Genomic DNA, 15,375 nt, shown 5'->3' on the forward strand with positions numbered 1-15,375 from the left:
TTTCCCCAACATAATTCAAAAAAAAACGATGATACATTACCCTTAGGCATTTTCTACAGAAATAAGGAAAGAGAGAGGGAAGATAATAACAGATTCCCTTTTCACATTGATCATGGCGCAATGCACACACATTCACAACATACAATTACGATTGTATACATTCCATTTCCGATACAAATTTAATCCGATCCGGAATAATGATATGCAAAAATACTTTATTTTTAAAATCCGGCACCAGCCATTGAGGTATTAAAGTGAACGACTTGATTAATGATCATGGCGTCTACACCACATCTCTCTTGTATTTGACGGTATTTAACATCTGAGTTCACCTGTCCTGCTGTTACAATAAGAAGACCGCTTTCCTTGACAGTCTTTATTAATGAAGGAACTTGCACCTATGAGTGAATTAAAAGTTAGTTGTGTTTTCTGATTATCCTTTTTGTTTCATTTTCTTTTATTACCAGTGTTTGTGCACCACAGATGACACCCAGTAAATTGTTTTGTTTGGAAAATTTCACAGCTTCTTTTAGGGAAGAGCATCTTATGTCTTGTTCTACCAGATTATTTTTTATCTCACTGTCATCCCCTGAGTTTTTACGTTTAATTCCACGGTGCACATTGAGCCCGCAATATGTACCAAAAAACACGGCGTCTAAAGATAAATTAGGCCCTAATACAGCTATAAAAAGAAAAAGAATCCACTTACAGTTTGGTTGCTTCCAGTTGACAACCATACAAATAGCAGGGTTATATGAAGAAAAGAATAGACTTCGACTTGCTGTATTAAGAGGAAGTGAACGTACATGGCTATAAATACATTGAAGTGTAGTGTCTACAAATGTATTTCGTCCACAAATGTTTGAGAATGAATAAAGCATCCTGTCACTTGGTGAAGGATATTTTAATTCAAGGTGGAAACCCATAGTTAAAGGAAGCTTCTATGCATATGTTTAAATCATATCCGTCTGGTGCTCTTTTTTTTTTGATTTACATACCTCAAAGACCTGATCTAAAGATAAAAATTGCTGATAGTTGCTCAATTTTTGAATCATTAAACTATTTCCAGTGATTGGGCACACATCGTTATCTGTTGCAGATACATATGTTTGATCCTTCAGGAGCTTTTCTCCGATGTGAAGAAATTGTTGAAAGGTCAAATCGGAAACAGCAAGATCCAAACCTTCAAATGGTACCATCCAGTTTGCAAACACAACAGGTACCAAGTCCTTTGTAAGCTGCACAACAACCAAGATGTAGTCACCTGATAAAGATGAGGCTGTGATAAAAGAAGGTACGGTAGAAGAAACGGCAGAGGCCTCATTTGTGATGACTGTCGTCGGTTGGGCATCTGCAGGTAAGATAGTGTTTGTAGACTTCCAGTAGGTCTCAATTCTTCCACCAATCTCGAGTTGAACACCTCTAAAAGGTTTGATGACCGAATAGTCATAAGAAAGTTCTCCAATCACTTTCAAGTGCCCATCCAATAAGGGAATCGTGCAATGACCTTCAGTCATATTGAAATCAGCGCTAGAAAAGGAATGAGGCAGGGCAACAGCACGTCCCAGGACTTTAGAACCAAAGGTAGCAAGGATATCAAACTCGAGCAAGAAGTCATCTAGTTTGTCTACTTGGAAGTTAAACACGTCGCGATCGTCTACTAAGGGCAAAATAACACTGTGAGGGATCATGCCAGTATCGGGTTTAGAAGAAATAATGAGTCTAAGGGAGGAAATTTGAGAGTTGTCATAGAGACGAATGGGGGGCTGACGAAGGCTGATTTGTATTTGATATTTTTTATCCAAGTAACTGTGACCATAAATACGAAAGGGAATGATAGGTGGAGGTAAAGACAAGGAAGGAATGACGTCCAGCTCACCATCTGTCTCAGTCACGTCGGGCGATGAGACTACTTTTTCTTGAATCGATTCTATTTCACAACCAGCATCAATCAAGAGCTGAACGCAATCCATATGACCCTCCCATGCTGCATAATAAAGTGCTGTCTTTCCATTTTCATCCTTTGCATTCACTTTACAGCCCGCTTCGATCAGAATACGCACACATTCAACATGCCCATCATTTGCAGCCCAGAAGAGTGGTGTCCATGTGTTATATTTGTCAGGTGTGTCAATGTCTTGAGCATTTTGTGAAAGTACTCGGCACAGTTCAGCATGTCCTTGGCGAGCAGCAAGATGCAGTGGATAAAGAGATTCTGCATTGGGCAAATTTTTTGCGCCTTGATTGTATAACATGAGCGCAATGTCAGTATGACCAAAATGACAGGCAAGTGATAAAGGAATATGATCTCCAGGATGCCTAGGTTCAATATTGACTTTGGCTTGGATAAGAATATCAACACAAGTGGTGTGTCCATTCATAATGGCATAAATGAGCGGGCTGAAGCCATCATGATCCCTGCGTTCAATATCAGTATGTCGAGTAATCAAGAATTTGACGCAGTCCGCAAACCCGTTCATTGTCGCATAGTGGAGAGCTGTCCTTCCGTAAGCATCTGTTCCTTCCACGTTAGCATTGTGCTCAATGCAAGTCTCTAACAGATTCAATCGACCATTCATAGCAACAACATGCAAACATGATCTTTCGATAATGTCATCGACATACCCAAAGTTGACCAAATTGGTATTAATCAGCATGTCTGTGATTTCCTTGGATGCCTCTGAGCATGCGTGCCAAAATACTCGTGTGATTCTTCCTTGATCTTCTGGTGTAGGGTTTTGAGTAATGCGATCTACTATTTCTCTTACTAGAGAGGTTTGTCCACTGGAAACAGCTTTAACAAGCTCCAGTTCAACATCATCTATCTCATCCACAGCGCCCGTTCCTCCACCCAGATTTGCGTTATTCACCTCCTCTTGTCCCCAGGATGTCGGGCTGATAGCAATCCCTTCTTGAATGTTGGTTAACTCAATACGGTTTGCAGATGCCAAATCTGATAATTCACACAAGACTTGTGTGTTGAAGCAGGGTTGAATATCAATTTGACGTGAAAGATAAAGTTCTTTGGTGGATGATTTTGATCGTTTATCCCATTTCTTTAAGATCTTTCGAAAACCTTCATTGTTTAACTCAACATATTTCTAAAAAACAGACACTGCATGTAAGAACTTTTTAAATAAAAAAAATAATCTTTTCTCTTTCTTACTTGAATTTTAGTTAATTCTTGTTCAAATTGAGTGAAGGCTTCTTGAATAGATTTAAATAAAGTAGAAGCGTGCTTAAGACGTCGGATATCTGATTGTAATACTTTCTTTTTATCGACAAGCGTTCTTAGTCGTACTTTTAATTCATTTTCTTTTTGAAGATAGAATGAGTTGATCTATAACAATGAAAGAAAGGAAGCCTGCTTAATTTTTTTTCTTTCTTTTTTCAAAAAGGTTTTCCAAAGAAACACACACTTTCTTATGTATTATTGTACCTTTTCAAGTTCACGTTCAAGCTTAAAAAAAAAGGCTGCCTTTTGTGATTGAAGTAATTTAGCACGGTCCTCTTCATCGTCAATAGGTGGAAGTCCTAGTGCCTTTAAACTATCTGCTGGTGCGTTTAACAATGAGCTTATAAACTTTTTTAAGCCCTTATAATCCAAATAATAAGGACTCCATTCTGTGAATTGCTGGCTTTGGATTTGCTTGCCAAACTATTGTTTCTTCAAGATTGAGCACTTTTATTCTTTTTTTTTTTTTTCTTCTTTTTTCACCTTCATTAGTTTTTAATAATAGAATACGAAAATTATATATATTTAAAGAGAGAGAGAGAGAGAAAAAGCTTCTTCTTTGAAATGATTCTCAAAATAAAAAATAGGTTACTCAAATAGGCAGTTGAAAGATTAAAAGCGTGACTGTGTCAAAGTTTATGGAGCTGTCCACTGCGATACGTGAATGCGTACCACGCGAGCAAATTCGTTGGATAAGAAGTTCTGAAACCTTATTGCACTGATCGGAAGTGGTTTGAAAGACCGGTTATTGTCAGCGCAGAAAAGAGGTTGGCATAATTCATCATCTCAGGTATTTTTTCTTCCTCCTCTAACTGACATATGTATAGGTTTAATCAGCCTTTCATTTTAAACTTCCTTATCATCTTTAGTTGATTGGCAAGCAACGATTAGAATGAATATGAATATATGTGTTACACTATAGAACGTGAAGGATCACCCTTCCTTTTTCCCCGCATGATCCAAAGAGAAAAAGAGCATTAACAATTTGTATATAATATTACAGTGAGATTAGCTTTTTAAGTAAAATGATAAGAGTGAAAAAAAAATAAACGAATAAGAATCTGTTTATTTTATTAGTAGATTCATAAGGATCCATTATTTATGGTTGTATACTCGAACAATAATAATCATATCTGTTATTCCTAAAGAAAAAAAAATGACATAAAAGGAATGTATGTGAAAAGCCTTTTCTAATTTTAACAACGGCACGTAAACATCTTTTATTCTGCCAAATCTTTATGCATTCAATTTTATGAAAACAATGTTTTATGCGAAAAAAAAAAAAAAAAAAAAAAAAAAAAAAAAACCTCTCCAATGCTACTTTGATTAACCTTTAATCGATTTATAAAACAGATCGTAAAGAAAGATGAAAGGCTAAGAGTAAATAGTGAGGTACTTTTGTTAGTTCTCTTTAAAAATACAGAAATTCGTTCAAATTCGGAAGGGTGGCTTTATGCTTAGCATTGCGGAAAGTTAAAAAAAATTGAGTCATGGATCTTCAAAAACGAATTTTTCCGTCAGGTTTTTATTCGCCGTTTCTTCCTTTGTATAAATAGCCATACTCTTTTATGCATTATTGAATACAATAAATTATTTTCATAATTAAAATGTCAGAAATAACGCAAGTTGATGTTCTCGTTAGTGGTGCAGGTCCCGTTGGCCTTTACTTTACATATCTTATGGCACTTCGTGGTCACTCTGTTTACTGTCTTGATCCCAAAACAGGACCAACAGATCAAAGTCGAGCCCTTCTTGTTACTTCTCGTACAATGGAAATCCTTGAAGGGAAAGGTTTAGCAGGTGAATTTCTTGCTGATGGGTTTATATCAAGCGGTATTCGTGTTTTTCGTAAAGGTTCTGTTGTAAGTCTATTTCTCTTTCTTTTATTTTAATTTATTTATTCTGTTATACGCACAGATTGGAAAAATAGATGCTTTAGGTGATACACTATTTCCACATATGACAGCTGTGATGCAAAGTAGAACGGAATATATATTGACAGACCATCTTGAAAAGTCTACAAGTTGCCGGGTTCATTGGGAAAATGAACTGATTTCATACACACAAGACGATGAAAAGGTGATTTCCGTCGTCCTTGACAAAAAGACGGGTCAGGAACACAAAGTCCAGTCTCGATATATCATTGGAGCGGATGGAAGTCATTCTAGAGTACGAAAAGGATGTCCTGATTTCACATATGAAGGCGTTGCTATTGACACTAAATTCTTTTTGGCTGATCTAACCATCGAAGGCGAAAATATTAAAAATATGAGGGATAGAATGAACATGTTTGTGACACATTTGGGTAACTATTTGTAAAAATAAATCATGCTTGAGCTCACCTCCTTCTTTTAATTAGGTTTTATGGGTATGGTACCCATCAATCCATGTTTGAAAGAAAAAGAAAAAGAAAATGTATTTCGTGTATTCGCAAACCTAGAAGCTTATCAACGCAGCGAAGCAAATCAAAACAACTCTACTCATGGACTATCAAAGAAGAACGAAGCACCTACTTTGGAGTTTATTCAATCTTTTATTGACAAAGCCACCGCTCCTTTAAAGTTTGAAACTAAAGATTTGATTTGGTCTTCTTATTTCAAAATTAATGAAAGAATAGCCAACAACTACAGACACAAAAGAGCCTTTTTGATGGGAGGTATGTTTATCTTAACTTGATCATCGCTGTCTTGTTATCTTACTAATAAAATCTCATACTTGTAGATGCTGCTCACTGCCATTCACCTGCTGGAGGACAAGGAATGAATCTTGGTTTGCAAGATGGTAAGATTGTATATTTGTACACTACTATTTGTATTATGAAGTGGAACCTAACAAACAATACAATTATAGCTGATAACCTTGCTTGGAAATTATCTGATGTTTTGAACGGCTATGCTGTTCATCCTGATGAGCTGTTGGATTCATATCATGCTGAGGTATATAGATCAAAAGAACAACAGGGACAAAAAAAATAGCAGCTAATCCCTTTGCAAATCTTAGAGATATTCCCATGCCAATGCTACAATAAAAACAACGGGAAGTGCTACTCAAACAGGATTGTCTGAAGGTTATATTGTGAAAACCATTCGCGAAACGGCTCTTCAGGCAGCCTTTATAATACCTCAAATTCGTGAATATGCATTCAAAAATACTATGCAGGTAAGCCACTCCCCCCTCCCCTTTTAATATCTTGAAAACCAACATTGTTGTTTTCATAGCTATATGTGACAATAGATGCCAATGAATCCAAAATACTAGGCACTTCAGACAAAGGCTTAATTAAGCCCGGTTACTTTTTACCAGACACAGAACCACTTCGTCAACGCAAGTTTGGAAAAAGATTGGGTATCATTTCTCGATTGAATTTACGTGAAACACTGATTCAGAACGAAAAGTTTGCTGTTATTTTTATTGGTACTTGCTATTCAGGAGCCAGTCCCAACAAAGATTTGATGGCCGCCTTCTGGAAATATGCTCGTTCCTATCCTGTAAAACGAATAGTTGTTGAATCATCATGGCATGTACACTTTAACCATTATCCTGACTTTGTCTTACAACAAGAAGAGCATGATGCACAATCTTCTTTTTATTCTGAAGAACGCTTGGACTCTACTTTATCTCTCACTAGTCGCTCTGGACTATTGTCCTATTTCCCCAAATACCTGAGTGGACCTACCCCATCTGCAGTACTCTTTGTTCGACCTGATTTGTATGTAGCGCAATCAAAAATTATTTATAACGAAGGTGACCTTAAAACAGCAATGGAGTATTTGAATGTTATTTATGTTAATAAAGAATAAGTTTATTTTATATTACTATCAACTGAAATATTATATATATTTTTTAATTTAAATAGAGCCACGAATTAATAGAGCATCAATTACAGAAAGAATAGTCCATTTTCTATTTTCAGCTTCAGGAAATACGATGGATCGATCTGAATAAAAGACTTCATCATCAACCTCTTCAGGCTTACGTGGCAAGCAATGCATAAAAATCCAGTCAGGCTTTGCGCCTCCCTTGGTAGCCAATCCATTGGTCACTTGGTAACCCTTAAAGTCTTTCAACCGTTTCTTCTTTTCTTCTTCTTGGCCCATACTAATCCATGTATCTGTCACTATGACATCGCAATCCTTGATAGCATCTTCAGGCTTTGTTGTAAACTTGACAGTAGCACCTGTTTTTGCAGCATCGGCCTTGGCAATCTCAATCACATCTTCGTCACAAAAGTAGCCAGGAGGACAAGCAGCTGTGACACTGATACTGCACTTGGGGAAAGCGACTAAAATCTCTTGCAAGATGTTATTCGCATCACCAATCCAAGCAACCTTTAGACCTGATAATGTTTCACGGGGGTGTTGTTTGTGTGCTGCATATTCCTCAGTCACTCTGTTCTTCTTATGACAATAATATTCATGTAAAGCCATCAGGTCAGCCAAGATTTGTGTGGGGTGGTATTTATCGGACAAGGCATTAATCACTGGTACGCTAGATTCTTTTGCGAGCGTCTAAATGAAATATTAAACCACACTAGAGAAAAAAAGAAACTTGGCAAATAAGAAACTTACTTCAATTTCTTCATGAGCACCAACACGAGCCATGATACCATCTACCATTGAACTCACAACACGAGCAGTATCAAGTAAAGATTCATTCACGCCAAGTTGAATATCTTGACCACCTAAGAACATAGCACTACCACCTAAATCCAGTCATGTTCAATCTCATCTATCTTTTTTTTTTCTAGAGAAACTTACCGAGATAGTTTACAGCAGATTCAGTAGCGACACGGGTACGAGTGGATCGCTTGGAGAAAATGAGAGCCATAGTCTTGCCGACAAGAGAACGGTCGATGTTTTTTTGACATGATTTTGCTTGAACTTTGAATTGTGTAGCGCGATAGACCAAGTCAAGCAATTGGTCGGCTGTATAGTCAGCTGTTGAGATAAAGTGATGAGGCTTCTTGGGCTTTAAAGAGAATGTGGACATGGCTTTGTATGGAAGAAAACAAAAACTTGAATTGATCTAACTGCTTTAAATCTGCTCTTATTTAATTCGGAGCTAATAAATGATAAACAATTCTGCTATTGAGCGAGTTAGAGGGTTTTCTGTATTTTCCCCTATCTACAGTGAGTCACAAACTTTTCTCTTTGGCGCAACATGAAGCCTATATCACTATCACTTCCAAATCATAACAGTTTATGTTTTTTTTCTTTGCTCTTGTTTCAAAGGGCGAGCTTTTAATTTTATATAATTTTAAAAGCAGAAAATTATTTCTACCAATTTCAACTATTTTCCTACAAACCATAACGTATAATGGGATAATGAAGTATAGCTGATTGACTTTATTACATTTATATTATACACAAGAAAAAATAATTTCAGTTTAAGTGAATCAAATTCTAATTCACGATTATTGTTTCATATCAATTAACTTATAGTTAATGTCAATACAGAACTACCAAGAAGCCTTCTTTACATTAAGAACATACATAAAAGAGAATAAAAGAGTAAAAATTGATTTTTACAAAGAACATCAAAACAGGGGTATCGATTGTATGTACCACTATAACGAGGGTTGTCTTCAGCTCTGCATCACTAACTTTTGATCCTTCTATATTTTTTCTTTAACCTGACCCAGTTTGCAGTGTCCTGGTATTCAATAGTTCACTAAGTAACAATTTAGCACAAGAAGCTTTCATAACGTCTGATTATTCTTGTATGAAATCAGTAGAAAATAATTTCCAAGCTTAAAAATCGTAATTTTATTATTAAGAGACATCTCACTAGCGAAATATGAAATATGCAAAATTATTTATTTACTCTTTGTGTGTATGCATTAAAACAGTTTTAAGGACGAGCACCAACACCACCGGCGCGATCATAGACAAGCTGAGCAACCTTGAATGCGAGGTCATCTGTTTCTGCACGTGTAGCAGCTTCAGCATAAACTCTGACGGCATCTTCTGTACCAGAAGCACTATGGCAAAGGGAAATGTTAGTTCACTGGTCTAATCCATTTCTAACTAAAAGCACTTACCGAACAAATGAACGACCACTGCTATATTTTGCAACAAGGGCATCAATTTCAGCTTGAAGTCCTGCTGGCTCAACCAATTGGCGTTCGGCATTGGTTGTCTTGAAGATATGTCTGTCAGAAACTACCACTTTTACGAGACGATTAGGAAGATCAGTATAAGCTTGATCCCATTCTTCCAAGCTCCACTGAAGGTTGGTAAGAATAGCTTCAACCAAAAGCATATCAGAGATAGCATCACCCACAGTTTGGTTAATAAGTTCTGTTAAAGATTTAAGTTGCGAGATAGCTTGATTTTGAGCAGGCGTCTCACTAAATAAACAACAAAATGTTATTTTTTTCACAGTAATCCTATTCTTATATATACAACTTACGCTTCAGCAGCACTAATTATAGTAAGTGCGTGAGGACTGAAAAGCACAGTACCGTGGCCGTTGGCTTCAAAATACACACCGATATCGTACTTTTCAGCTTCATGATGAAGATGCTTAACACCGGTAGACACGCATGAAACAGGTACTTTCTATCAATAATATTTTTAGATGTATTTTCTAAAAGTATGCTCCATTTATAAAGAACGTACCAATACTTTAGTGAGATAGTTGGTAGAACTGCCATTAGCATAAGCAGTCTGCACAACGCCCACCTTGATCGTTTCAATACCAGCTTCATTCAATAGATTTGCAATAAAATGAGCAGCAAGACCAGCAATCTTGTCACCGTCCAAAAGCTTAAAGGTTCCATCAGAAGCAATGTAGTAATAGACAATACGGTCGGCATCACCATCATAAGAACAATATCTCTCGCCCGGAGCAGCAGAGACGCTACCAGGAGCACGTTGCTGAGTCTTTACAAAGTCCGCACCACACTTTACATGTAACCTTAATTCGCCGTCTCTCTTTTATTAAAAAAAAACAAAACACTTACATTTTTATTCAGTTGACCAAGGGCAGTGATTTGATCGTTCACTATATTTACTGACAAGACATCAGAAGAAATATACTTTGTGAGTTCACGAAGCTTAGGAGCGCCAACACCATTAGCACAATCAACTTGCAAAGTAGATAAACGCGTCTTTCCTTTCTATTTATAGAGTAAAATGTTATTATTTTTTTTTAGAAAGCAGATTTAAAAAAGAGCTCACCACAGCTGCAGCAAACGCATTTGTCAATTTCTTGTAATAGCCTTCTTCAGTAGGTTCTCCATAAGCATCGCTTGTTCCTTGTGTATTAATACAACGAACAAGATAATGAAGCATAGGAGTTGTCTTTAAACCAAAGTTGATTGTCTTTGCACCTGCAACTTCAAGACCTTGCTCGAGACACTTTACCAAATGAGGACAACTGGGTCTGCGATATTTTTAGAAAGAAAAAAAGGGTAAAGAAAAGAACGCGAAAAAGACATTATGTTTACCTTGTATCATGAGCATAAATAACAGAAGCAGGAACTTCCAAATCAATCTTGTTGATTTCAATAATTTCATTTACAACTTGAGTTAAGCTATCGCCATTGTTAGCATTAGCAAGTTGAGTGGCATAGACTTCCCAAGATTGTTCGAGCATTTCACCTCGAGGATCTACAAGTTTAACACCATTGTCCTAAGTTTTATATTTTAGTACTGTGAGATAAGCTGTTGCTTTTTGTTTTTACTTCTTCAGGATTGTGAGAGGCAGTGATCATGACACCAATAGTAGAACCTTGAAGTTTCTTTGAACGCAAAGCAGCCAAGATGGCAACTTTGTACATTACAGAACCTAATACATCAGCACTAAAGAAATATAAGTTTTGTGTACATAACATGAATATAGACGTCTGTAGTTACTTTGATCTAAAACCTGCAGTACCATAAGTGTATTTGAAGTCCTTTACTTCATGAAGAATGATGTTTTCTTTAAGGGCAGTGAAATTGAAAGTCATTTTATTTATTTTTTGAAAAGAAATAATAATAATTAGTAAAAACTCTCTCTTTTTTTATATAAATCGAGTTTAAAAAACAAGATGCACTCAGCTGTCAACCCTTTTTTTTTTTTTTTTTTTTTTTTCTAAAAAAAAAGAGCTCGTGCTTCCTATCATCAGTAGAAACGTGGGGTGCAGCAAAGAGATTGCATTTTTCAGGAGAGAAGAACGATAAATTATTAAAAGCCAGATTATAAAAGCCCTCAAGGATTAATGACAAAAAAGTAAACTTTGTGAGACCATAAATGAATAAACAATTCTAGATCAATTTGCTTTGAAGCAAAAACTCTTTTTGAGGCACAGTGTTCACAGCACCAAATTGTGAATTGTGAATTCTTGCTTATGGATTTTGAAATCTCTATTCAAGTTAATAAAACTTTCAATTTGCTTTTTGTTAATTAAATAGATAAAACACAATTTCAAATTTGAACCAGATGGTTGAATCCTTGTGCTCGACATTACAGGATACTTGGTGTACTCAACTTGATGGCAGCAAGATATGCTATGTGCACATTTATTCAGCTAGCATTGAAAAATCCGCCTGGGTTTACTGTTTAGCTTATAAAGACATAGTCAACCGTAAAGCTTTTCCTAATGTTTCCTCTTTACTAAATTTAGGATTACGGCGTAATATGTTATCCTAGCCAGCCAAGCTTCTGGTCTTCCTATGGATTCTTCTATTGTTATTGATAGCCATTGATACAAGCTGTGAAAGAACATAATCATTTTATTCACACAAGCATCTCTAGGGCTACCAAAGCAATAAATAAACTGATTACGATATAGCTCAATAAGTTTATTGATAATAAAAGTGTATCCTTACGGACTATGAATCCAAACTGTTTTTTTACACAAGAACAACTGATAAGAGAAGAAGACTCTTTACTGGAATTCATTTTAAAAGAATAAAAAATGACAATGTAGTCATTATGTTTAAAATAGCTCTGGTCAAGCACTTGCTTTTACACTCTTCACCATATACCGAGAGATTGGAGTCATCTTTCACATCTAGCCACGGAAAGTCTGAAGCATTGAATCAGAAAAAAAAAATGAAGCAAATTTAATGTGACAAGCTTAGATCAAACTATTATTTAATTTAATAGAAGATATCAATCAATTCCAAGCATTAAATAATAATCCAAATCTAAAAATAATGCTTATATTAATCTTGAATGAATATTAAAATATAAAAGTAAAAGTGACACTGATGATTCATTGCCTGTTTTAATACAATAAAAATATGTATTTCATGCGCCAGTACAAACGTTTAATTAAAGCAAAATTTCGTTTAATACTCATTTTGTCTTTTCCATAAAAGGTTTGAACAATGAACTCACCTAACGCACATGCAATAAAAATAAAAAGGAAGTTGATAAATAAAAACACGCAAATTGAAATTTTTATTACAGTGAATTGAGATTTCAAAATTCGTAAGCAATAATCCACAATTGGTATTGAAATTAATATGTGTTAAAGTAATCATTTTCCAGTTTTATTAAAGCTGCTTTTCCATCGCCTTCTATTGCAAGCATTTTGTTACTCAAAACAAGTTGTCGATAATTATATTCTAAAGAAGGTGTTTCTGGCTGCTTCAAGGAAGCTATTTTCATCATAAGCAATCCTTTTCTTTTTTTTTTTTCTTTTTCTATTTACCAAGTATAGCCCCATTTACTTCTGTAGCTAGATTATCCCTTCTTGCAGTACTCATTATATGGGAAAATGGACTATCATAAGGATTATGATCTGCTAATAAACAAGATATTTCCTATTTAAAACATCGAATCAATAAATTTACCTTTTAAAAAAAATAAACTTTTTACCATCAAACACTCTCTTGTCTTTTGAGATGGATCATGCTTATGCTCTTGATGAATAAGTTGTCCATACTTCATGATTTTCTCTAAATATTTAGCAGAGTTCCCTTTATCCGCCGTGATTTTATGGCATTCAGATTTGGTTATTTTATTCGATTTACATTCTGTTGTGTCCATTATGCTGATTGGTGATGGATAGCAAGTGGTTTCAGCATAGTAGGCACTTTGATCTGTCGATTCTGATTGGCTCAAAGATGACTCCTTGCTGTTGTTAATTGACGTGTTTTCTTGCATAGAGTCACAATAGTCTCGTACCATTTCTATAAATTCACCGCATTCTAACATCATCTTGGTTGACCTGCCACGGTCATCTCGTTCCAGAAGGGTTGGATAAGCCTTCTCGATTAATCTAATAGCCTCATTGATCTGTCCACGGTTGAGGGCGGTTCTAATAGCTAATGAAATCAAAAGAGATTTATAGCAATCCTATTGTATTTTTAACTCATCATTTACATGTCCTATGGTCCATGTTAGTCTCAGAGATATTAAAACTTCTGTGATTGTCAAATAAAGCTGGCATATTTCCAGCATTTTTCACAAATAAAGACGCAGTTTTTGTATAGTCATGATGTACTAAATAAGATAAAACGAGCTGATCCAAGTTTTCTTTGACTTGAACTCGATTATTATCATTAGCAGCTTCATTTGAAAGCATTTCTCGAATAACAAGACGTTTTTTATCCTACATGTCATTCAATATCAATCAAACTCCTTTATGTTTGCTCATTTCTTACTCTGATGTATTGCTCAATATCATAAACAAATGATTCTTGCCCAAAATTTGCTCTGATTTCTTCTCCAGGTGTAAGTAGGCCGATAGCAGGATAAACAGGTTTATTAAAATCAATCTCTTTAAACGCAATGCCCAAGAATTGGCCATTCTTTGTATAAAACACCAACTGGTTTGCAAAATCCACACCACAGCCCACAACATCACCTGTCGTGAAACAAGGACCGTAGTTTTGTCCGATTTCTGAACCAGCAAAAGAACATCCATTATGTCCATGATATCCCCAAGAGGCATTATCCCAACCAGGAAGTTTCTGCAAACTACTCTCAGCGTAAGAAAAGCCGATGCCAATCAGTCCTTCTTCTCCTTTTGAAATCACTTTTATTTCAAAATAATAGACTCCGCACTGATGTCTCATTGGAGCATTGGCTCTTGCGAGTGCAGCGTGTGCTTCTTATTTACGGGATCCTATCCTATCTTTTTTAGCAAGATTGTATAGAGTGTCTGAAATTACTTTTACCAACGTATAAAAGGTCAAGTCCATTACTGCTAATGTCATTGTTTTTAGATTTATCTTTTGGATTCCAGTTTGTAGGTAATCGCAAGTCTAGTTCTTCTGTTTGTTGATCGACTATTGATGTGTATTTCCATATTTTAGTATCTCGATATTTTGATATCTTTTGATGCTCATTTAATAAACTTTCATAGTGTGTAAGTTTGAGATAATTAGGACATTTAAACGAACGTTGTGGTTCCTGAGTTTGAGCTGAAGAATTATTTCTTGCTTTTATTAGAGTTGTTTGAAAATAAACCAATTCAGGGGAAGTTATGTTGAAGGTTGGATTCATTTCCAAGCTTAAAGAAATAAAAAAGAAAAAGAAAAAGAAAGTAAAAATGACAAAGCACGTGATGGTTGCTCACTGACAGGTTCATACATGTTACGCATTCACTGGCTTTTATTTTGTTATTGTTATCCTTATCTACAATTTAGTATAACTTATTTTTATAAACAGGATGATATCAATGTAAAGACGTTGATAATAATAATCATCTTATTATGTTTTTCAGCAATTGGATTTTGGCTTTAATTGAGTAATTTTTTGTATTCAATGTATAAAGGCCTACAGCAACCTTTTTTTAATAAACTGAAGACCATAAAACTTCAAAATGATCATCCTTAGCTGGAATGGTCTGTTAAAGTTAGAAGATTAAGGATGATCTCCTATAATACTTTAATCCTTCTTTTGATGGAAAAAGATTGTTGCATTAGTCGCAAAGCCAAGATGTGGTTTTTTTAAACTGAGGGTAGCTTTTCAACTTCCAAACACTTGTAAAATAAACAAATTATGCTTCCTTTAGATCCGTCAAATTTTCATTGATAAAGACTCTTCCAACGGATGGTTTTTAGAAAACCAAAGGACGACATAAATACTTTTTAAATAGGTTCACTCCTCAAGCATTTTTCAAATGTCTCTACTGAGTGCTTTAAGATGGCAGTAACCTCTTTGCATTTTGTATCCAAGTCTTTAGCAATCGATTCTTA

General features: G+C 35.5%; 6 protein-coding genes across 6 annotated transcripts; 2 read left to right on the forward strand and 4 right to left on the reverse strand.

Annotated features, from left to right (window-relative positions):
- Nucleotides 1-221: 221 nt before the first annotated feature.
- On the reverse strand, nt 222-3,724 carry RO3G_02792 (uncharacterized protein; the record flags this gene model as incomplete). The annotated part of the gene is made up of 7 exons (XM_067657383.1): nt 222-398; nt 465-556; nt 641-941; nt 999-3,101; nt 3,167-3,340; nt 3,440-3,658; nt 3,719-3,724. 7 exons carry the CDS (start codon nt 3,722-3,724, stop codon nt 222-224), a joined length of 3,072 nt encoding a protein of 1,023 aa, XP_067513484.1.
- Nucleotides 3,725-5,884: 2,160 nt separating this feature from the next.
- RO3G_02793 (uncharacterized protein) lies at nt 5,885-7,035 on the forward strand (the record flags this gene model as incomplete). Its single annotated transcript, XM_067657384.1, has 5 exons — nt 5,885-5,891; nt 5,957-6,016; nt 6,086-6,171; nt 6,236-6,394; nt 6,454-7,035. The coding sequence occupies 5 exons, from the start codon at nt 5,885-5,887 to the stop codon at nt 7,033-7,035; spliced, it is 894 nt and encodes a 297-aa protein (XP_067513485.1).
- Nucleotides 7,036-7,083: 48 nt separating this feature from the next.
- Nucleotides 7,084-8,224, reverse strand: RO3G_02794 (ornithine carbamoyltransferase; the record flags this gene model as incomplete). Its single annotated transcript, XM_067657385.1, has 3 exons — nt 7,084-7,743; nt 7,804-7,937; nt 7,993-8,224. The coding sequence occupies 3 exons, from the start codon at nt 8,222-8,224 to the stop codon at nt 7,084-7,086; spliced, it is 1,026 nt and encodes a 341-aa protein (XP_067513486.1).
- An 861-nt stretch (nt 8,225-9,085) lies between these two features.
- On the reverse strand, nt 9,086-11,189 carry RO3G_02795 (uncharacterized protein; the record flags this gene model as incomplete). The annotated part of the gene is made up of 9 exons (XM_067657386.1): nt 9,086-9,215; nt 9,276-9,584; nt 9,647-9,795; nt 9,856-10,140; nt 10,200-10,355; nt 10,417-10,621; nt 10,686-10,870; nt 10,923-11,040; nt 11,095-11,189. The coding sequence occupies 9 exons, from the start codon at nt 11,187-11,189 to the stop codon at nt 9,086-9,088; spliced, it is 1,632 nt and encodes a 543-aa protein (XP_067513487.1).
- A 473-nt stretch (nt 11,190-11,662) lies between these two features.
- Nucleotides 11,663-11,928, forward strand: RO3G_02796 (uncharacterized protein; the record flags this gene model as incomplete). Its single annotated transcript, XM_067657387.1, has 2 exons — nt 11,663-11,807; nt 11,873-11,928. 2 exons carry the CDS (start codon nt 11,663-11,665, stop codon nt 11,926-11,928), a joined length of 201 nt encoding a protein of 66 aa, XP_067513488.1.
- Nucleotides 11,929-12,913: 985 nt separating this feature from the next.
- RO3G_02797 (uncharacterized protein) lies at nt 12,914-14,250 on the reverse strand (the record flags this gene model as incomplete). The annotated part of the gene is made up of 4 exons (XM_067657388.1): nt 12,914-12,952; nt 13,049-13,497; nt 13,556-13,784; nt 13,837-14,250. The coding sequence occupies 4 exons, from the start codon at nt 14,248-14,250 to the stop codon at nt 12,914-12,916; spliced, it is 1,131 nt and encodes a 376-aa protein (XP_067513489.1).
- Between the last annotated feature and the right edge of the window lie 1,125 nt (nt 14,251-15,375).

The sequence above is a fragment of the Rhizopus delemar genome, genomic scaffold (genome assembly GCF_000149305.1).
Source record: "Rhizopus delemar RA 99-880 supercont3.2 genomic scaffold, whole genome shotgun sequence".
NCBI lineage: Eukaryota > Fungi > Mucoromycota > Mucoromycetes > Mucorales > Rhizopodaceae > Rhizopus > Rhizopus delemar.